The sequence below is a fragment of the Rosa chinensis genome, chromosome 3 (genome assembly GCF_002994745.2).
Source record: "Rosa chinensis cultivar Old Blush chromosome 3, RchiOBHm-V2, whole genome shotgun sequence".
NCBI lineage: Eukaryota > Viridiplantae > Streptophyta > Magnoliopsida > Rosales > Rosaceae > Rosa > Rosa chinensis.
Genome location: NC_037090.1, coordinates 815,450 through 837,972, shown reverse-complemented (window position 1 = coordinate 837,972; position 22,523 = coordinate 815,450). Strand labels below are relative to the sequence as shown.

General features: G+C 37.6%; 5 protein-coding genes across 9 annotated transcripts; 4 read left to right on the top strand and 1 right to left on the bottom strand.

Moving 5' to 3' along the window:
• Window positions 1–1,426: 1,426 nt before the first annotated feature.
• LOC112195086 lies at window positions 1,427–4,013 on the top strand. The gene has a single exon (XM_024335438.2). It carries the CDS (start codon window positions 1,897–1,899, stop codon window positions 3,985–3,987), a length of 2,091 nt encoding a protein of 696 aa, XP_024191206.1. The 5' UTR covers window positions 1,427–1,896; the 3' UTR covers window positions 3,988–4,013.
• A 657-nt stretch (window positions 4,014–4,670) lies between these two features.
• LOC112194873 (transcription factor MYB113) lies at window positions 4,671–5,966 on the top strand. Its single transcript, XM_024335119.2, has 3 exons — window positions 4,671–4,831; window positions 4,940–5,069; window positions 5,322–5,966. The coding sequence occupies exons 1-3, from the start codon at window positions 4,732–4,734 to the stop codon at window positions 5,839–5,841; spliced, it is 750 nt and encodes a 249-aa protein (XP_024190887.1). The 5' UTR covers window positions 4,671–4,731; the 3' UTR covers window positions 5,842–5,966.
• Window positions 5,967–6,255: 289 nt separating this feature from the next.
• LOC112193162 lies at window positions 6,256–9,923 on the top strand. 3 transcript variants are annotated; one of them, XM_024333229.2, is made up of 8 exons: window positions 6,256–6,419; window positions 7,111–7,431; window positions 7,537–7,708; window positions 8,375–8,552; window positions 8,627–8,707; window positions 8,938–9,045; window positions 9,282–9,548; window positions 9,646–9,923. In XM_024333229.2, exons 2-8 carry the CDS (start codon window positions 7,131–7,133, stop codon window positions 9,742–9,744), a joined length of 1,206 nt encoding a protein of 401 aa, XP_024188997.1. In that variant the 5' UTR covers window positions 6,256–6,419; window positions 7,111–7,130; the 3' UTR covers window positions 9,745–9,923. The 3 variants fall into 3 exon arrangements, with proteins under 3 accessions (XP_024188997.1, XP_024188995.1, XP_024188996.1); XM_024333227.2 differs by having other exon boundaries at window positions 6,257–6,419; window positions 7,534–7,708; XM_024333228.2 differs by having other exon boundaries at window positions 6,257–6,419; window positions 7,086–7,431; window positions 7,534–7,708.
• Window positions 9,924–11,286: 1,363 nt separating this feature from the next.
• On the top strand, window positions 11,287–14,981 carry LOC112193161. 3 transcript variants are annotated; one of them, XM_024333225.2, is made up of 8 exons: window positions 11,287–11,443; window positions 12,107–12,443; window positions 12,546–12,720; window positions 13,400–13,577; window positions 13,674–13,754; window positions 13,979–14,086; window positions 14,323–14,589; window positions 14,688–14,981. In XM_024333225.2, the coding sequence occupies exons 2-8, from the start codon at window positions 12,143–12,145 to the stop codon at window positions 14,784–14,786; spliced, it is 1,209 nt and encodes a 402-aa protein (XP_024188993.1). In that variant the 5' UTR covers window positions 11,287–11,443; window positions 12,107–12,142; the 3' UTR covers window positions 14,787–14,981. The 3 variants fall into 3 exon arrangements, with proteins under 3 accessions (XP_024188993.1, XP_024188994.1, XP_024188992.1); XM_024333226.2 differs by having other exon boundaries at window positions 11,302–11,443; window positions 12,123–12,443; XM_024333224.2 differs by lacking the exon at window positions 11,287–11,443 and having other exon boundaries at window positions 12,123–12,443; window positions 12,549–12,720.
• A 354-nt stretch (window positions 14,982–15,335) lies between these two features.
• LOC112194717 (probable receptor-like protein kinase At1g11050) lies at window positions 15,336–21,282 on the bottom strand. The gene is made up of 8 exons (XM_040516416.1): window positions 21,198–21,282; window positions 20,248–20,835; window positions 20,136–20,159; window positions 19,022–19,459; window positions 18,806–18,921; window positions 18,445–18,705; window positions 18,145–18,345; window positions 15,336–15,563 (listed from the first exon to the last, which is right to left on the bottom strand). The coding sequence occupies exons 1-8, from the start codon at window positions 21,280–21,282 to the stop codon at window positions 15,336–15,338; spliced, it is 1,941 nt and encodes a 646-aa protein (XP_040372350.1).
• Window positions 21,283–22,523: the final 1,241 nt, after the last annotated feature.

Sequence of the window (22,523 nt, the reverse complement as noted above, 5' to 3'; positions counted from 1 at the left end):
AATGGCATCATATCCCTGGTAAACTAAATTGAGTTGTGTTAATTTGTTTTCTGCACAACTCTAGCTTGTATGTATTTTGTGTTAGAACCAATCAGTATATACGAACCGTAAGTCCGTAACAATATATATAATCTAAATATAGAACACAAACTCAATTAATATAATAAGTAATCAATTGAAATCAAATAACTTTAATTCAAAATTGAATTCACTAACTTGATCAGATAGAGGTCTGCACTGCAGTCACCTAAGACAGAAATTCGTCCCCACTTGTGCTGTAGTTTCGGACGTCTATCTAGAGGATTCAACTATCTGGTACAAGTTCTTACACAAGAACTTGACCCTGACGAATTTTACTTTATGTTTCTCAGAATAACTTTTTGGAGGAGGAAGAAGAAGATTGATTGATTGATCAATGACCATATAGAAGCCAAGATGAGAAGTTGCGTCGGCAGTTGTTTGATTCCATCTGTTGCAACTGTTAGATTTTATCCGAAAATTAAACAGTAAAGCAAAAAATAAAATCAGATTTAGTCAAACTGAGCCCAAGAGCCCCAAGGATATATATATATATATATATATATATCCATCCATATTCCTATGGTAAGCCCAATAGGAAAGCCCACATATACTTGTTGGCCATTTAAATCTTTACATGAGTGTTTTCTTATAAAGGGTATGATCTTTCAAAATTTCTTCCATGTGGGACTCTAGAGTCCCACAAGTTCCAACATTTTGAAAATCAAGAAAAGATTTGATCAGTGATGCAATCTGTAGATGGTGGATGAAGCCCTGCAAGGGTTCGGGTTTCAGATCCTTCAGCTTTGTCTTGGAAAGGGCCTCTATCTCTTGCTACCGGGGGTGGTTTAGTTCCGACAAGGCCTAATCGAATTTTACAGGTTAATGATGATCGCCTTTTGTTCTGGGCTGCTCCTATGTCGTCTTCCTACTGGGGTGTAGTCTAGGCACGGTGGTTGAGGTGGCGCTGTTTGGTCCAAGTGAGAAATTAAATGTGATGGCGGCGGGTCATGGTTGCAGTCAAGCTTGTCTATTGGGCTGGCTTGCTCTCTTTGGGTCTGGGATAGGGCCTTTGGGCCTCAACTTGCACTTCATGGGAGTGACTTAGCCCTTTGGGGCTGGCTTTTATTTAAGTTTTTAATTTTGCCTATTTACTATATCTTTATGTTACATAATTTATATGCTTTCTTTAATAAGTAAGCATGAAACCGTCAAATTAGATCTATATATCACTGTAGTGTTACCACAAACTCTATATATATCCTAAGTCGGTAGATGGAGGATATCTAATGGCCTAATCTAACTTGAGTTTATTAATATTTTTACATGATATTCAAAAAGTTATACCATAGATACATTTTATTTTATTTTATTCTTCTCTTAGGCTTTGGTTCTAGTTTGGGTCTGGATGCCACAAATTTGACGACTTGGACCTACAAATGCAAATAATGAGTCCATAAACATGGGCTAGAACTGTCTTAAGAAGCTTTGGGCTGTGCTGGAAAATTCAATTTCCATTGGGCTTATAGGTTATAACCACAATCTCACAATTGGAGTGAAGCCCATCATGGGGGTACTTGGTAAATCTTTTTGGGTGAATCTTAACCATTTCCAACCCAAAGTCTTGACTTTTCCTTTCTTTTCGGTAGTTTCCTATTTGATTAGGGATTTAATAAACCCAAACACGTCCTGTTTTGTTTAGGAATTTCTTTTGGGTATTCTCCTAAATATCCTTCCTTCAGCCCACAGGAATCACAACCCTGTCTATATATAATCTTTGCCACACCCAAATTCTCATTCACATATTTCCACTCTCCAAAGCAACCCAGCATTTCCCATATTAAATCCCTCATTTTCCATCTCTCCCAATACCCACAAATGATTGCTCAGTTTTCCGACTCCGTTGTGTTCAGATTCTTCAGCACACTCTTCGTCGAAGAAGAGATTTCTCCGATGAGGAATTCCGGTTTCTCTAGCACTGTACCGGAAAGAGCTGAATCTGAGATTCGGAAAAGTTACGAAGAAGATGATGATGATGATGATGATTCAGAATTCTTTGATGTTGGTGATATAGAGATCTCAGAGCCAAATTTCGTGTTTAAATTTGAGTACCAGACTTGGGAAATATTAAAAACACCGGAAAAAGCGGATGTAATTGGTGATTATGTAGCTTTTCAGGCCCAAAAGAATACTAGTAGTAGTTGCTTCATTGAAGAATCAGAAAATGGGTCTGCTCAGAAATCAAATTGTGGTTCTATCGAAGCAACTGATGTTGATGAAGGAAAAAGTGCTCAGGGTTTTACCGAGGGTTTTGACCAATTGGTTAGAGAAGTACAAGTTCATGAGGAAAAAGGTGCTGATCAGGGTTTTGGAGATGGTGCATTTGAGGAAGAGGAGGTAGAGAAGAAATCAGTGATTGAAGAAGATTCTGTTTCGGACGACGAAGAAGGATCGGAGAGTCAGGAAGAAGTAGATGTTAATAATGAAGAAATGTCTCATTCAGATGAGGAAAGTGATAGTACTGGTGATGAGAAACTGGCTACTAGTCATGAAGATGAGTTGGTTTCGGAAGAGAACTTTGTTAGTTCGGAATCTGATTCTGATTTGATTTGCTCAAGTCTAGATGAGGATGAAGTAGGTGCTTTGGAAGACATTGGATTGCACGAGCCTGATGGTTTTGATGAAGAAGATGATGATATAATGGAACAAGTTAGAGAACTAGAAGAGTTGTGTACGACTGATGGTCAAAACTCGAAAGGGTCCGAACCTAAAGGAGAAGAAAAGCTAGTGGATGATTATAATGGTTCCGAGGATTCAGACACATTGGATGTTTTGTGGGAACACCAAGAGTTGATAGACCAGTTGAAAATGGAGCTCAAGACAGTCAGAGCTACAACTGGTCTGCCTACAATTTTTGAAGAATCCGAGTCTCTGGATATGGATGACTTGAAGCCACTCAAGATTGATGAAAAATACCAACACGGAGATAGAATGAGGGTGCTTCACAAGTTCTACAAGAGTTACAGGACTCGAATGCGCAAGTTGGATATTTTGAGTTACCAGAAGTCATATGCAATAGGTGTCCTGCAGTCTAAGAATCCACTTAGACCGTTTTCGAGCTACAAATCCTCAACTCCAGCAATCAAGTCCTTTCTTTCCAACTGGAGGCTATGTAGACCCAAAATAGATTGTGATCCAATTGTTAAGTTCATTAAGGATGTGCATAGTGACTTGGAATTGGTCTATGTAGGGCAGTTGTGCCTTTCATGGGAGTTCCTTCAATGGCAATATGAGAAGGCCTTGGAGCTATTGGAATCTGCCCCTAATCAAATACATTCATACAATGAAGTTGCAGAAGAATTGCAACATTTTCAAGTGCTCCTGCAAAGATTTATAGAGGATGAGCATTTTCAAGGGGCAAGGGTCGAAAACTACGTTAAAAATCGATGTGCTATGCATAAACTTCTACAAGTTCCAGTAATCAGAGAGGACAAATCGGAGGAAGGAAAGAAAGAGGATGCAATTACCACTGACAGTCTTGTCGAGATGTTGAGAGAATCGATAAGGACCATTTGGCGATTCATTCGAGCTGATAAAAATGCCAACATAACCACCGCTTGTCGAAAAAGATCACTTGATGGAGATTGCTTGGATCCAGAGCTTTTAGTGGAAGTTCAAGCAGATCTTCGGAAGAAAGAGAGGAAGCTTAAAGAGCTATTGAGGAGTGAGAACCGGATCATAAAGAGATTCCAAAAGCATGAAGAAGGAGGAGAAGAAGAGGAAGACAGCGGAGATCATGGTCACCATAACTTCTTTTCTCAAGTGGACATCAGATTAGTTTCAAGGGTTTTGAACATGTCAACTATAACACAAGAGCAACTAGTGTGGTGTCAAAGTAAGTTGAGCGAGATACACTTTGTGAAGCGCAAGATTCATGTAGATCCCTCTTTCTTGTTGTTTCCATGTTAAAAAGAGTAAACTTTCAAAGTGCGAAATAACTGTTTAGTCATCTAATTTATGCAGAGTTAAGCGATAGCTCTTTACATATTATGAATGATGGTACGTATAATCAGATATCGAAACAATTATAAATTGATTGATTTTTTTTATAGGCGATTCAAATCATCAAATTGCATGTTTCAATGTATTGTGGCCCGTTCCTTGAATGTTGAATGCACTAGTAGTTGAATGTCTAATTTAGTGCCGTAGCATCAACAAGGTCCATTTATGATTGGGGAACCAAAGTCTGGACCGCTTGATCATTGATGAAGTATGATAAATACCTGTGAACCTGTGAGTTGTGAGTGTGTGTACTCTGGTGATATAAGTAACCAAGATAAGAAGCAAAGGCAGAAATAGCATGCAGATTTTCATCACTTCTGGCAAAATAGTTATTGAAGTTTCCACTGGGGCTATATATCGATAAAGATGTGTCAATGGAGACATAGTAATGCTGCTTCATTATAAACCCACCTCCAGCCACACACACTTAGAAAGATGATGGACCATTGACTATGTATATTCTTCTAACTTCGATAACAACCATGTGCTGGTACATTATGGCGTTTCAGCTAAGGAGTAGGCGTGAACTAATCAGAAAGAAAAGGACAGAAGGAGCCACAAGAGTACAATATGAAAATCCATATATATATAACATCAAACACTCACTGTAGAGATTCAACAACTCAAAATTGCAATATCAGAGAGAGAGAGATGGGTGGTATTCCCTGGACTAAGGAAGAGGATCAGTTGCTGAGGAAATGCATAGAGAAGTATGGAGAAGGCAAATGGCATCGAATTCCTCACTTAGCCGGTAAATAATTTGAGTTATGTTAATTTGTTTTCTGCACAACTCTAGCTTGTATGTATTATGGAAATTAGGAAAAGATTGATCAGTGACACGCTTAAGGTTCGAAATCAGGTCTAAACAGGTGCCGTAAGAGCTGCAGGCTTCGGTGGCTAAACTACCTTCGGCCGAACATCAAGAGAGGGAGCTTTGAACAAGAGGAAGTTGAGCTCATCATCCAGCTCCAAAGGCTCTTGGGAAACAGGCAAGTTCATCTCAAACTCACATAGCTCTTTGTTAGTTGATATGTTTATCTTAAAATTTTACCATCGAGAAGTGCTTCTTGAAGAAACATCTACAAACACTTTTCACTATTTCAAATGAATAGTGCTATAAGTACTTTTGATGATCTGAAAGTGCTTTTAACAGTTTTTGAAGTAAAGAGCCGTTTGTTTGGGCATATATGCCTACATATATGACATACCCAATTGAACTTTATTAGCTTTTAAATTTTCAGGTGGTCATTAGTTGCAGCTAGGCTTCCGGGAAGGACTGGTAATGATGTGAAGAACTATTGGAATTGTCACTTGAGCAAAAAGCTAAATGCTCAAGAAACTCATGGTGATCATCAGAAGATTAATCATGCAGGGAATAATAATTTACAAGTCATAAGACCCCAAGCTTCAAAATACGCCAGCTCAAACTCAAAGAGGTCAATGATAAGTAGTACTCTTGAGGATCAAACTTGCCAAGCCTTGGAAGAATGTAGCAATGCATCAGTGGCAATGCTCTGCAATATTGATAAAGATCAGGGGCAGATCAGTCAGATAGTTGAGAGAGAGGATAGCAACAATCTATGTGTGGAAGAAGAACATGAGGGGAACAATGACTTCATGGGTGATTTGGGAATGGTAGACCTTGATCAATTTGAACAAGTTATAGAGCAATATGATCAAGAGTTCAACAACAAAAACAAGAAATGGGAGTGGGATGACTCCATCTTGGACATGGACCTTTGGGTTACTGATTCTTCTTAAGTGGTTATGAAAGTGATTTTATTCTTAGGTGTCTACTACTCGTTAGTAAAATGATGATGATGATTATGCAATTAAAATAATGTTCATGTATCATAATATAGTAAATTAATGTCGAATTGTTGTTTTTTTTTGCATTACAACGATGATAGTAACTAATGTCTTGTGAAATTGAAATTCATTAGTAACCTGAAATCTATTGTTTTATTAACGGTGAATAATACAATCACTCAAATTATAATATAAATTTAGTGGATGATTAATTAAAAAAAAACCAATTAAGATGATATTAGAATGCTAACACCATGATTCTTAATATCCAAAAAGAACTTTATATGCTTTCAGAAATATCAAATTGCCTTCACCCATATATCACCATTTAAAGTGAATAGTGGGAATTGAAACCTATGAATTACTGCTCAGAAATAGTCCCTTTTTCTTTTTCTTCAGCCAATGGGTGACTGACTGAAAAGCATTTAAATAAAAGCAAGAGACTTTTTTTCATTCGATTCTTCGTCATTTCCGAATTCCGATCGTGCTTGCAAGTCTGGTGCTTTGCCTTCAATTCTCTCTGCTTCTGGGTAAAACCCCAAACCCTTTGCTCTTCTTTGTTCTCCTTCTCCATTTTTGTTACTACTTTACCAACAAAACCCAGTTTTACTATCAGCTAAACTGCAATTGTTTGTACCTCAAAACCCTTTTCATGATTTGTTGTTTCATTTTCTTTATGATCACTATGAGAATGTTGCTGTGAATGAACTATCTGCTCTGTTTTTGTGTTAGTATCAGTTTGATTGTGTGTTTGGGTCCAAAAAAGCGATCAAGATAAATTACCCAGTTGAATTTTCAGTGTAATATTTGCTGCTGACTGAACCAAAACTACAAGAAGCTGAAATGAGATTGAGTTTCTTGAACTTGGCTTATAAATTTGAGCACCTTGGGGTTAGATTTTGCCCATCTGCTCTGTTTTTGTGTTAGGATCGATTTGACAGTTTTTCTGACTCCAGAAAAGTGATCAAGATAACTTATCCAGTTGAAATTTAGTGTTGTAGTCACTGCTGATTGAACTAAAACTACAAGAAGATGAAATTAGTTTGATTTTCTACAATAAACATAACAAAGGAAGCTTCTTGGCTTATAAATTTCAGTACTTGGAGTTTTTTTTTTCGACTAGGGTACTTTGAGTTAAATTTTGCACACTATGTGTCTTATTTACCCAAACATTCCTGTTTAAATCGTCTTACCAGGATTTTTTTGTTTGTTTTTGTTTAGGCATAAGTGCTAGTTTTATAATGGCTTACATCCCACCACACAAGCGAAGCTCAAACGAAGCTGAGAGGCCGTTTCCAACTCCAGACAAGCTTGCTCCTTTGTTTAAGAGAAATGTAAATGTAAGGTCATCAAAGTCTAATGATAATTGGACTGGGAAGGTAGTTTGGGCAGACCAAGCCATTTCGAAATGGTGTGCACTTGGTTTGGATGATGACACCCAGTTTCCATCATCTGTTAATCTTGAACTCATTTCCTTGGAAACCATTGAGCACAAAATCGGAGAAAAGCGTCTAGCTTTAATGAATTCTGGTCTTGCTACTGGTTAGTACTGTAAAATTTCTTTTAGTGTATTTATATTGAAATTTTCTTTACTCTGGGTTATTAGTCTTTTTGGTAATGTTTTATATGGTTGATACTTGATAGAAGGTAGTGAGGTGAAATGGGACCTGCCAAAGAGTCCTTGGGTGTATATAGCAGAGAATGTGCTTGAAGACCTAATTGCGTCTTTTGACAATATGAGGAAGGAAATGGAGTCTCCAAAGTTAGAAGAACTGAAGCCTAATTTGATTGCTCGAGTTGGAAAAGTTCTCTTCCATAGGTTACGCTTCCTTCTTATTTTAATTTGTTATTCTTCCGTCCATTTAACTTGAACATTTCATATATTTATCCTGTTTCTTCTTGTTCTTTTAGCTGCGTATGATTTTGACAATCATAAACTGTAATAGATCTATGACAATACCTATCTGCTGAGAGTAATCCTGTATCATGGGTGCATGAGCTTATGAGTGATAGGTGAAATTTGACGATTATGTCAAGCACTTTCATCTTAAGTTGAAGTAGGTTGCCTTTGTAATAGCCAAATGACTGCCCAAAATTTGATTTGATCAAACAAACTGTAAACACTAGGACCTACTTTTTATGTTGGAGAGAAGGTCCTGTAGATTTAGTCCAATCTACTGCTGATTTGAAGTGAACAGAAAGAAAGAAATGCCAGCTATAGTCCATTTTGTATAAAGGGTAAATGTTCGCATTTTAGCTTCTAAAGTAGGGTGCCAGGTTGGAGAGGTGACCCGTGATTCTAAGATTCTGCCCTTGTTTGTATATAATAGTATAGATACTGAAACCTACTTAATAGAACTATGCCTTGATATCAATGCTTAATTACTGTCAATGTTACACTGCTTCATGTATGTAACAATGAAAAAACACATTATACTCGGTTGTATATGAACAGATAAACCAAATGGTAATCTTTGCAATTCAGGAACCCTTCAGTTAACCTGGAATCTCTGAGAGAAAATTTAACTACAAAAATGTTGAAAAATTGGAGGAGATCATTTTACACAAATGTTCCTGTTTCCTATACGGAGAAGATTGTAAACAAAGTTGTCCCGAATATTGGAGTTGATTTTGAATCGGAGAAAGATATATACCTAGTAAAGGTATTCCTAATCCTATATCCATAGACTTACTGAATGTATGCTATTGAAATCCTCATTTGTTTCTTCTTGTATAGTTGGCTGATTCCACAACACCAGATTCAACTCTCCTCTGCAAATGTAGTGTGAAGGCAGATGGAAAACTACAACTCTACAAGGCAAGTTTTCTAATCATCCAACTATATTGAATTCGGTGTTTCATAAATCATGATGATCATGCTTCTATGGCATCATATTTAATATAATATATTTACTGCAAAATGATCAGATTTTTGTAAGATGACTAACTGTTGATGTGAATGAAATCAAGTTCTCCCCTCTAAGTTTCCCTTTTGCTTGTCATAGTTCTATTTACTAATACTTATATCAATATTCAACTTTCATCCAGGTCGAACTAAACCAAATGCGTAATATGGTGATGGATATATCCATCCCTAATAAGAATCTGGACCTGAGACTGATGTTAAACCTGAAGAGAGTTGTAACAACTCAGACTGTAAGTTACTTCACCTCGTACCATTGGAAATTTCATCTCTATTCTTTGTTGTTTTGGAAAAAGAAGAAACTAATTATTATATATTAGTATAGCTGCCACAACCAAAACAAGCTACAGAAAAAGTTGAAATGTTATATATGTGTTCGGATGATGAGAGTTAATCACATTGGATCAAGGGATGAACTTTTGTACCTTGGAATGAGGTTGTGTAATCGGATTAATCTTTTCTGTTTCAGGATGATGAGACGCAAAGCATTAGGGATCTGGTTGATGCTGCAATTGCAGATCCAGATGTGAAGGGTGGGTTGAGATGGCCCCTGGAGAAGACATCTTCTGGAAAGTACAATGTTGTTGGGGCCTGGCATGTAAGAGCCAAAGTATATAAAAATCAGTCATTAAGATTTAAGGTCAGGCATGCCGATCGATTTGATTTTGGAACCTCAATTGGTGAAGCATCTTGGGAGATCAGTCTGAGGTTGAAAAAGCTAGGCTCAAAGTTGAAGGTAAGTGTTAACATTCCTCTGTGACTTTCACTCTGCCTACCTCATATACTACGCTCTTTAAGCATCCTGAGTAACCTCTTTTTCTTTCAATTTTCAGGAAGAGAAGGTTGACGTCGACTCGGTTTCTGAGATGCTGGAGGAAAATATGAAGTTCATATATGACAACTTCTTAAGCTGTGAAAGTTTTCTCACATGAAAGTACATGTTGTAAACCTATCTCTCTATTTTTATTTCATCATTGCAGAGTGAGGACAAAGTAAAATAGATTGCCACAGCTGGCGTACTGTTCATGCAATGCTGGGGTTTGTGTATTTTGAATATATAGTGTAATGCATAAAGCTACTTACTTGGTATTTAATCTGTCTACTTCATGTATAAGATGTTCTCGAGTTTCGATGACCTTTGGTTACAAGTGAGACCCAATTACACACCCCGACCATGTCATGGAGATGGCCAGTGAACGCCTCTGCCCAACAACCACAACCACAACCACACAGCCTATGGCAAAAATAGTGTCGCAGCATTCCGTAGTCCTTCAATAATGTGATTATTGAGGATAAACAATGTACCATTATACCTTTCTTGAAGAACAAGGAAGCTTTCGTTTTTTTCCAAAGTGAGGTCCAAATTGTCCAGGTACTTAAATTGTGTTGTAGAATCCATATGATTTGTACTGAAGTGTTGTTTCAAGTCCTTGGTTGGAGACGCGAATTTGCAATCGGGATGGGGGCATGAGCAATTATAAGGCGAATGTAGACATGAATCTTCGTGTTTTCTTGCCTCGTCGTAAGTCTGCAATTGGTTGCAACCATGCTTGCATGAAGTTGTAACCGATTTCAGAACTTCCTCCATGGCCAAATTACGACTGGAGCTGAAGGTGCAGGAACATGAAGGACATTTATCTTTGATGTTATCTCGGCATAAGAAGCATCCATATGCCCATTTTTGTCACATTGGAAAATAGGAATGGTCAATGGTTGACAGCAAATTGGACAATCAAGCACTCCTGGTTCAGTTAGGGTTATGGCCCTTGCAGTACAGTAGTCGAAGTTGTAATTGATTCAAGAACCTTCTCCATGGCGCTGTTGCGATTACAGCCAAAGGGGGTGGAATATAAAGCTACATAATTTATAATCACCGTCGTGATTCCAGCAAGAGGAGCAGGCTTTTTGTCCATTTTGATCACATTGGAAAATATGGGTGGTGGTGGTGGTCAAGGGTTCATTGCAAATTGAGCAATGAAGCACTTTCTTGTTCAGTAATAGTCCTGACCGCAGAATCTTCCTTCACGGGTGGGAAGGTAAAAAAACAGTACTTGGTCCGTTATTTGGCTCTTCCTCTAGCTCATAGTCTAGTTGCAATTCTTGGTTCATCTCTTCTTCTTCAGAGGAGGAAGAGAACAACACTTCCATCTTCTTCTTCATACGCACGAAAATTCTGTTAAACAGCGACAAGTGTGGCTGGTGGGCCGCATTTGTATCGATACTGTCTTAATTTAACCACTCGTTAGGTGTTGTGTTTTAATTATAAAAGACCTTGGTACACAATTGAGTGTGATTCACATACTTATGTGTTACTTTTCTAACGTGTAATCTCTCGTCTGCAACAAATTTATCATAGAACTTACATTAGACGAGGTTTCTTGGGCACTATCACACTGGCGTCGCTTCCCCATGATTGTCTACCTTTTCGCCAATTAAAGTGAATAGTGGGAATTGAAACTTATGAATTACTACTCAGAAATAGTGCCTTTTTCTTTTTCTTCAGCCAATGAGTGACTCACTGAAAAGCAGGAGTACAAAGCAAATTGCTTTTTCATTCGATTCTTCGTCATTTCCGAATTCCGATCGTGCTTGCAAGTCTGGTGCTTTGCCTTCAATTCTCTCTACCTCTGGGTAGAACCCCAAACCCTTTGCTCTTCTATGTTCTCCTACTCCATTTTTGTTACTACTTTACCAACAAAACCCAGTTTTTACTATCAGCTAAACTGTAATTGTCGGTACCTCAAAACCCTTTTCATGATTTGTTGTTCCATTTTCTTTATGATTACTATGAGAATGTTGCTGTGAATGAACTATCTGCTCTGTTTTTGTGTTAATATCAATTTGATTGTGTGTTTGGGTCCAAAAAAGCGATCAAGATAATTACCCAGTTGAATTTTCAGTGTAATATTTGCTGCTGACTGAACCAAAACTACAGCTGAAATGAGATTGATTTTCTTGAATAAACATAAGAAAGGACACTTCTTGGCTTATAAATTTGAGTACTTTCTGGTTAGATTTTGCCCATCTGCTCTGTTTTTGTGTTAGTAACTTAGTATCAATTTGACAGTGTTTCTGGCTCCAGAAAAGTGATCAAGATAATTTACCCAGTTAAAATTTAGTGTTGTAGTCACTGCTGATTGAACTATAACTACAAGAAGATGAAATTAGTTTGATTTTCTTCAATAAACATAACAAAGGACACCTCTTGGCTTATAAATTTTGGTACTTTGAGTTAAATTTTGCCCACTCTGTATCTTATTTACACAAACATTTCTGTTTTTCTTGTCTTAACAGGATTCTTTTTGTTTAGGCATAAGTGCTAGTTTTATAATGGCTTACATCCCACCACACAAGCGAAACTCAAATGGAGCTGAGAGGCCGTGGCCAACTCCGGACAAGCTTGCTCCTTTATTTAAGAGAAATGTAAATGTAAGGTCATCGAAGTCTAATGATAATTGGACTGGGAAGGTAGTTTGGGCAGACCAAGCCATTTCGAAATGGTGTGCACTCGGTTTGGATGATGACACCCAGTTTCCATCTTCTGTTAATCTTGAACTCATTTCCTTGGAAACCATTGAGCACAAAATCGGAGAAAAGCGTCTAGCTTTAATGAATTCTGGTCTTGCTACTGGTTAGTACTGTAAAATTTCTTTTAGTGCATTTATGTTGAAACTTTCTTTACTCTGGGTTATTAGTCTTTTTGGTAATGTTTTATATGGTTGATACTTGATAGAAGGTAGTGAGGTGAAATGGGACTTGCCAAAGAGTCCTTGGGTGTATATAGCCGAGAATGTGCTTGAAGACCTAATTGCGTCTTTTGACAATATGAGGAAGGAAATGGAGTCCCCAAAGTTAGAAGAACTGAAGCCTAATTTGGTTGCTCGAGTTGGAAAAGTTCTCTTCCATAGGTTACGCTTCCTTCTTATTTTAATTTGTTATTCTTCCATCCATTTAACTTGAACATTTCTTATATTTATCCTGTTTCTTCTTGTTCTTTTAGCTGCGTATGATTTTGACAATCATGTATTTAAAGAAACTGTAATAGATCTATGACAATACCTATCTGCTGAGAGTAATCCTGTATCATGGGTGCATGAGCTTATGAGTGATAGGTGACATTTGAAGATTATGTCAAGCACTTTCATCTTAAGTTGAAGTAGGTTGTCTTTGTAATAGCCAAATGACTGCCCAAAATTTGATTTGATCAAACAAACTGTAAAACACTAGGACCTACTTGTTATGTGGGAGAGAAGGTCCTGTAGATTTAGTCCAACCTACTGCTGATTTGAAGTGAACAGAAAGAAAGAAATGCCAACTATAGTCCATTTTATATAAAGGGTAAATGTTCGCATTTTAGCTTGTAAAGTAGGGTGCTAGGTTGGAGAGGTGACCCGTGATTCTGAGACCCTGCCCTTGTTTGTATATAATAGTATAGATACTAAAACCTACTTAATAGAACTATGCCTTGATATCGATGCTTAATTACTGTCAATGTCCCGCTGCTTCATATATGCAACAATGAAAAAGCACATTATACTCAGTTGTATATGAACATATGTAAACCAAATGGTAATCTTTGCAATTCAGGAGCCCTTCAGTTAACCAGGAATCTCTGAGAGAAAACTTGACTACAAATATGTTGAAAAATTGGAAGAGATCATTTTACACAAATGTTCCTGTTTCCTATACGGAGAAGATTGTAAACGAAGTTGTCCCGAATATTGGGGTTGATCTTGAATGGGAGAAAGATATGTACCAAGTAAAGGTATTTCTAATCCTATATCCATAGACTTACTGAATCTATGCTTTCCAAAATTCTGATCTTGGCTATTGAAACCCTCATTTGTTTCTTCTTGTATAGTTGGCTGATTCCACAACACCAGATTCAACTCTCCTCTGCAAATGTAGTGTGAAAGCAGATGGAAAGCTACAACTCTACAAGGCATGTTTTCTAATCATCCAACTATATTGAATTCGGTGTTTCATAAATCATGATGATCATGCTTCTATTGCATCATATTTAATATAATATATTTACTGCAAAATGATCAGATTTTTATAAGAAGACCAACTGTTGATGTGAATGAAATCAAGTTCTCCCCTCTAAGTTTCCCTTTTGCTTGTCATAGTTCTATTTACTTGTATCAATATTCAACTTTCATCCAGGTCGAACTAAACCAACTGCGTAATATGGTGGTGGATATGTCCGTCCCTAATAAGAATCTGGACCTGAGACTGATGTTAAACATGAAGAGAGTCGTAACAACTCACACTGTAAGTTACTTCACCTCGTACCATTGGAAATTTCATTTCTATTCTTTGTTGTTTTGGAAAAAGAAGAAACTAATTATTATATATTAGTATAGCAGCCACAACCAAAACAAGCTACAGAAAAAGTTGAAATGTTATCTATGTGTTCGGATGATGAGAGTTAATCACATTGGATCAAGGGATGAACTTTTGTACCTTGTAATGAGGTTGTGTAATCGGATTAATCTTTTCTGTTTCAGGATGATGAGATGCAAAGCATTAGGGATCTGGTTGATTCTGCAATTACAGATCCAGATGTGAAGGGTGGGTTGAGATGGCCCCTGGAGAAGACATGTTCTGGAAAGTACAACGTTGTTGGGGCCTGGCATGTAAGAGCCAAAGTATATAAAAATCAGTCATTAAGATTTAATGTCAGGCATGCCGATCGATTTGATTTCAGAACCTCAATTGGTGAAGCTTCTTGGGAGATCAGCCTGAGGTTGAAAAAGCTAGTCTCAAAGTTGAAGGTAAGTGCTAACATTCCTCTGTGACTTTCACTCTGCCTACCTTATACACTTTGCTCCTCTAAGCATCCTGAGTAACTTCTTTTTCTTTTAATTTTCAGGAAGAGAAGGTTGAAGTTGGCTCGGTTTCTGAGATGCTGGAGGAAAATATGAAGTTCATATATGACAACTTCTTAAGCTGTGAAAGATTTTTCACATGAAAGTACATGTTGTAAACCTATCTCTCTATTGTTATTTCATCGTTGCTGAGTGAGGATAAACTAAAATAGATTGCCACAGCTGGTTCACTGTTCATGCAATGCTGTAGTGTAATGCATAAAGCTATTTACTTGGTATTTAATCTGTCTACTTCAGGTATAAGATGGTCTTGAGATTTGATGACCTTTTGGTTACAAGTGAGACACTTCTTTGATGTAAGTTTAATTTAATTGCCGAACATACGAATTATACATTATAGAGAAAAATTGAGTCACAGTTCCTAAACTATGCTGCTAAGGCCAATTTGATACCCGAATTCTCAAAAGTATCAGTGTGATACCTAAACACATATTTTGACATCAACGCGTGGGTCCTGTGTAATATTTGTATCAAAGACAGAATTGTCTTTTACTACTAACTAATTAAAATATAAAAAAAGAACGGAGCACATAGCTCCATCTCTCTCTCTCTCTCCTCTCTCATCTATCTTTCTCTCTTGGTTCTGGTTTTCGGGTTTCTGGGTTTTGATGGCTTTGGAGGCTATCAGTCTCTTACTCTCTCTCCTTCTCTCGAGCCCCCGTCTCCTCTCTCTCACCAACTTCATCCGTGATTTCTTCGTTGTCCACCATGCCTCCATATCCATAGTAGCTATTGGTGCTCCTCCACGACCAGTCGATTCGGACACCAACATCGACGACTACGATGCAGCCGCAGTCGTCAATTCCGAAGACGACGAGGATCACCATCCCCAAAACTACGCCGTCGTTTCCTACTCGCAGCTGCTTCCCAATGGCAAATTGTGAACCAGGGGCAGAGGGGAGTGTCGTCACTCAGATTAAACGATGACGTCGAGGGTGATAATGGCAGTAGCAGTGAAGAAGAAGAAGAAGAGATTGGAGGAAGTTCTGATTCAGAGATCACGAGAGCGATCAGAGAGGATGAGAGTCGCTGGAATGCGCTGTTGACGCACGAGAATGCGACCAGGGTTATGGGAGGCTGCTGGAGTCAGAGTCGCGGTGGCAGAAGTGGTCGAGCGGCCTTAATGGTGGCGGTGGCCGTGGGTTCATTGACGGCTTGTGTCGCCGACTGCCTTTCATGTTAACAGTGAAAGTTTTCAAGTGAGATTCCAATTTTGGTAGTGGAGATGAGAGATTGAAATTTTGGACTAGAAGTTGAATTGTTTGTTCTTGTTTTCAGACATTGTTAGTTTCTTCTTTTCTCAATTTGAATTGGATTAGAAGTTGTCAAATTGCTGCATTTGCATGTAATGTGAGATTCTTGATGTTGGTGGCGGTATCTGTGGTCAGGGCCGAGCTTGCGTTCGAGGCCGAAATCAGAATTCATTTTGGTGTGGGTGGCTGGTAGCTGATGACATTGTCAGGTAAGTAAGAAAATGTGGTGGCGGAGTTTGCTTTGGAGGCTGTGGCGGTTTGGCTAGAAGAAAATCCTAGAAGAAGAAGAAGAAATGAAGAGGGAAACAAAAAAAATAAACAAAAACGAAAGGGTAAGTTAGTCATTTAACTTTTTTTTTTGACCCACGTGTTTGCCACGTCAGCAAATAGACGGAGCCGTTAGGAATTTTTTACGGAAGTAACACGTTGATGTCAAAATATGTGTTTGGGTATCACACTGATGCTTTTGAGAGTTTGAATATCAAATTGACTTTGGCAGCATAGTTTAGGAACGGTGACTGAATTTTTCTCTACATTATATATCGAGATTCATATCACTAGTTTAACCTTCAGTTGCCGAGCTCGTACTTTGTAAGGAGCCGTTGAGCACTTCTGATTAGCAGGCACGAAGTCCCATTGCCTTGCAATAGGATCACTGACTCTGGGAATCAGTTTGGGATATGGTTAGCACGTAGATCTAAAAGTAGAATGTCAAAGAACCTCAAATGTTGCAACTCCAGCACGGATTGATATAGAAGCCGGTTTGTATTAGTAACCGGTGAAATAAAAAAAAATATTAAAAAAATATATATCAGTGAACCTTGAGCCTGTTGTTTTCAATGTACATTTGTCTTAATTAGTTAAATTAAGGTTGTTTTGAACAAAAACAAGATAGCTTCTGGGCTTTTCCATGGCCAAATTACGACTGGAGCTGAAGGTGCAGGCACAAGAGGGACATTTATCTTTGATGTTACCTCGGCATGAGGAGCAGACTATATGCCCATTTTTGTCACATTGGAAAATAGGAATGGTCAATGGTTGACAGCAAATTGGACAATCAAGCACTTCTGGTTCTGTTAGGGTTATGACCCTTGCAGTACTAGTAGCAGAAGTTGTAATTGATTCAAGAACCTTCTCCATGGCGCGGTTGCGATTAGAGCGCGCCAAAGGGGGAGGAACATAAGCTAGATAATTTATAATCACTGTCGTGATTCCAGCAAGAGGAGCAGGCTATATGCCTATTTTGATCACATTAACAAATATGGGTGGTGGTGTTCATGGGTTCATTGCAAATTGAGCAATGAAGCACTTCTTGTTCAGTAAAAGTCCTGACCGCAGAATCTTCCTTCACGGGTGGGAATGAACCAAAACCAGTACTTGGTTCGTTATTTGGCTCTTCCTCTAGCTCATAGTCTATTTGCAATTCTTGGTTCATCTCTTATTCTTCAGAGGAGGAAGAGAACAACACCCATCTTCCTCTTCCTCATACGAAAATTCGTCATCCACTATCGATCTTCTTGGGCATGGGTTCTCCTCCACTATCTTCTTCACTATCACACCGGCGTCGCTTCCCCATGATTGTCTCCCTTTCCACCAACTCAATTTAGAACTTGGATACAAGTGAGACGGCCGGACAAAAAGTCGAGCATATGTATATATATATATAGGATAGGTGTACGTTAAATTTGGATTTATTCCTAATTAATTTAGGATTTGTAGAAGACTGGAAATTAAGTATAGGAATTTTCTTACCTAGCTTTAATTTTGTATCTTTTTCCTTTTAATTGAAGTTGGACTTTCAATAAAGATGACAAAAATATATACATCATTAATTTTGTAGGACTACGTACGTACGACAAGTACTATGCAGTGGCAACCTAGATTACATCGTTTATTTCCTAATAAACTCCACTTTAACTCTTCAAATAATAAAAGTAATATTAATATATCTAAAAACAGCCTGCAGATAAAACCAGCATCTCGATCATGTTCGTATGTCAAACTGATAACACACCTGAAGATAAAGACAATGGTGTGGCCGATGAACTCACCCCTCTGTGTGCCTTCTGCACTCGAATTAAAGAAATTGATGGACAAGATATTAATATTAGTACTTACTAGCTAGTTCTCCATATCCTAATTATAACTGGGATATAAAACAATTATGAGTATCTAATTAGATGCTAACCATTTCAGCAGCAGTGTTCTTCCAAGCCTTTTCCATCTCTTCAAAGACAACGTCAATCGTAGGGCGACCCTTGCTTGATTTGGCAACACAAAGTACTGCAATTTGTAGAATCGATTCAAAGTCTGCCTTGTTGACATTTCCATTTAGTCTTGGATCTTCAAGATCCTCGGGTGGACGCTTGTTCATACTCACATCCTTTGCCTACAAAACCAAAATTCAGATCTCTCTCACTTTCTATATCTAGCTCTATGTATAGGTGTACATATGAACATGTGTATGCGTATGTGTATGTGTATATACCTTTCTTGTGAGTTGATCTCTCGCATCAAGATCAAGCTCAAATACTTTTTGGCCTGAAAGAAGTTGCAGGCAAACGATACCAAAACTATAGACATCACTGGCACAGGTTAATTTAGCATTGGTCATGTACTCTGGATCCATATACCCTATTGTTCCTCTAACATCTGTAAATACTTTGCTCTCCTCCATCCCCAACATCTTTGCCAACCCAAAATCAGATAGCTTGGGGTCCATGTTCGCAGTCAAAAGGATGTTTGTAAGCTATAAAAGGAAATTAACATGCATCAACATCAAGTGATAGCCTTTTATACACTAAATTTCGATTGAAGTTAGAAATTCGTACGCCTCAAAGACAGGTTACCTTGATATCTCTGTGAACTATGCAGCCATCAATATAGTGGTGGAGATACCTCAAAGCAAGTGCACAGTCTCTGAGAATCTTAACCCTTCTTTCCCATGTTAACACAGGGTCGTTTCCTGAATGTAAAGACACATAAACACGAGTTTTGATTAGTAAGATGCTAAGGAATTAATCTAATCAGGAAATAAGTAAGGATCGATCATATTGAGTATATACTTAGGAGATGTTGAGCTAGATTCCCTGATGAGCAATATTCATACACAAGATATTGCTCCCCGCCTTCAACACAGCAACCAAAGAGGCAAACCAAGTTCGGGTGTCGAACCCTTGAAAGCCCTTCCACTTCTCTTGTAAAAGAATCAGATATGTTACTCTTGTTTATGTGCTTAACGGCCACAACTTGTCCACTCGGAAGAACCCCTTTATAAACATGACCGGCACTTCCTCGTCCGAGGTTCTTTCTTTCAGGTCCATAATTTATGGCATTCTCAATCTCAGCCTTGGAGAATCTGTACAGGCCAGACCATGCAGTAGTCGATCCTGAGAGGACCGGTTTTAGGGGCTTCTTCTTCGTCACGTATTTTACCAGCAGGACTATCAGCCATATTCCAGTGATGGCTATCAAGATCGAAAATACTGCTTCTACCAGGGCATCTGTTGAGCTAAATGATTAACTTCTATAAAATTATAAACATGAAAGGGTTATCATAAATGGTACTTGAACTTCAATTTTGTAACGTCACTTATTTTCACTTATATTGTGGCTTCAAAAAATGAGACTATCAAAAAGGAACTTTCAACTTCAATTAAAAATATGACAGGAAAAGAAAAAACTACGAAAGTTTTGATAAGTTTTTGGTTTTAAATGTTTTAAAGTTTGTACAAAAAAAATGTTTTATAGTTTTATTTGAAATGTTTTGTCTCTATCTATAAAGCAAATTAAGGTTGATGAGATCTTAAAACAATTTTATTTTCATTAGAGGGTGGAGATATATTTTAATTTCTATTTTTATTAACATATTGATTCATCAAATTATTACTTAGGATTTTTGGTAAACAAAATTATTTAAATGGGTATTTTCGTCAAACTATTATTGAATATAGGTCATGTGCTTTGCACATGTCACTTTTTAATGGAAGATTAAAAGAAGTTAGTGATAAGGTACTATTTAAATGATATCAAAAAGTTTAGGTTACTGGTTGTAAAATTGAAGTTCATGTACCATCGATAATATAAAAGATAAATTCAGATATCATTTGTGATAATAACCCGACATAAAATATGCAAATCATGAAATTGCACGAAGCTGATAGAAACATCAGTACTTACACGTGAGTTTGAAGTAACCTGGTTCTGCATGTGGACCAAAAACAAAAACACACAGTTAGTGGATAGAGTTCAATTTAATTAGTGACCAACATGAAGTAGTTTATTTTCTTACCGAACTTCTCTAACTTTGTCAAACACGCAAAGTAATTGTCCATAGAAAGGGAATTGTTGATGTTCCCGGCTGCAACAGAGATAACTGCCGCCACACCGCATATGGAATTTTCAGTTTTGTTTCCATCATTCTTCTGATAATATTTATTGGATAAATGTTGCTTAAGAATTAACAAGGAAGTGGTGCAAGTGCCACAAGAAGCATTGAATGATGATGAAGCATTGCTGAGTTGAGAGCAATCGTTCAATGCCTGTTGGTACACCTGCTCTTGCTTAATGTCTGCCAAGTTTACGTTGGCGCAGTTGCTGCTGCCATAGTAAAGACCATTAAAGCCACACTGATCGGCAGACACGTCCTGACGAACAAATGAGCCAGTGCAGTTATTCCATTCCACATCGGAAACAAAGACACCGCCCTGCCTTATAAATGCTTGGAAGGCCAAGGCTCGAGACAAAGTGGTGAGCACATTTCGACAGCACAGATTTGTTGTCCAGCTGTTCCAGACGCTTATTTTCAGCTTGGCATTTTTACTTATACATTCCCCAGTTGGTTGGTATGGGTAGGATGTAAAGTTGAGCACACAACTTCCTGCAGAAGTCATGCATGCATGGAATCGTTATACTTCAACTCAATCGAGATTAAGAGCTATTATACCATGTTAGATAACCACTAAGCTCTCAAAACTAATTAAAGCTATCAAAAAATATATAGTCAATAATATATCTCTATAGTTAGAGTTATATAACATGTTAGATAACCATTGAATATCGAAAGCTTAAACTATCAAAACTAATTAATAATGTATATCAAACTAACTAATACGTACGATTTCATCGAACACATGCCTTGCAAAATTTAATTTATCTAAAATAACATATAGCTTATTTCAAACATGCATATGCTACTCGATATAATTTGATGAATCTAACTGAACAAAACAATAAACCAACCTGAGCGATCATCTGGTGATAGTGAAAGGGTTTGGACAAGATAAGTGGCAATGAACAAAATGGTGAGGTGTCTTGCTAACGCCATATCCCCCTAAACCCTAAACCTCACCCTAGATCATACCATAGCCCATGAGAAAGAAAATGCTAGCTGTTTAATTAGTAATTAAGTGAGAGACTAACAATGCGACCGAAATTTTTCCAAGGAAAGAATGGAACTGAATACTAGCTTATAGAAGAGGGAAATCCTTGAAGCCATCGAAGAGATAAAGAAATAGGCATATTCTTAGTATCTCTGGTAGATGGTTCTTACAGCTAGCTCCTGCAAACCTTGTAATTTCCGGTTGGACTTTGATCGTGTACTTGAACCCTTTATTCAGAGAGATGTATATTTTTGAATGACAATTAAAAACACCATCCACTAGGGGAATAGCTCCAAGGGAATTCAATATGCTTATAAAAAATGTTGAACCAATGGTGTAGATCCTTAAACACATCGCCGCATCGCTGTAGTCATACTATATACGAAAGATGAGTTTACTATTCACAACTGTTCATGTAACAGTAAACTGACGATTTTATCCTCGATATTCTACCACAATTTCGCATTTGCCATATACATATGAAAAAAACGTTTTTACCCTTTCATTGTTTCTTAATTACAAGCTGCCATCTTTTGGTAGTTTTATTATTCAGTGTCTGAGTTTTGAATTGATACGGACTTTGTTTGATATGTACACAGCCATGATCTCCCGTCCATAGCCTCCTTTTATTTGATCCTTCTAATTTCTTTACAAGAACAAAACCCGTGGCAAAGCATGGGCCATTTTTCTAGTTACTATGAAATGTTCGTACGTACAATCATATCTCATATGTTATTATTTGGTCATTCTTTGATGGTTATCATGCCATGTAAATTCCCAACACTAAGCATGAACTAATAATATCTTCTTGGATGAAGAAGAAATTGAAAAGAAAAATTTGGGTCTTGTTCTTTTGATAAACAATCCTTAAAACCGACTATTATGATCTATTACACCAATTATTTATAAATAGATTGATGATTTTGACACATATAATCTATTAGGATTTAGGAGTCCATAGAAAAAAAATGACGAATTAGTGTTTCAGAATTCAGCTTGGATGTAATTTATGAGCTCAAATATGGCTCAAGTGTGAATTCTTTTCTCAAAACTCAGTGTGGCTCAAGTGTGAATTTCTTTTTCAAAACTCAAAGCTAGGATAGGTGGAGCTTAGTGCCCATTTTTTTAGCTTCTAGTTACTCTTTCCCTCCATCTTCGTTGCCGGATCGAGTCTTGTCTTGTGATT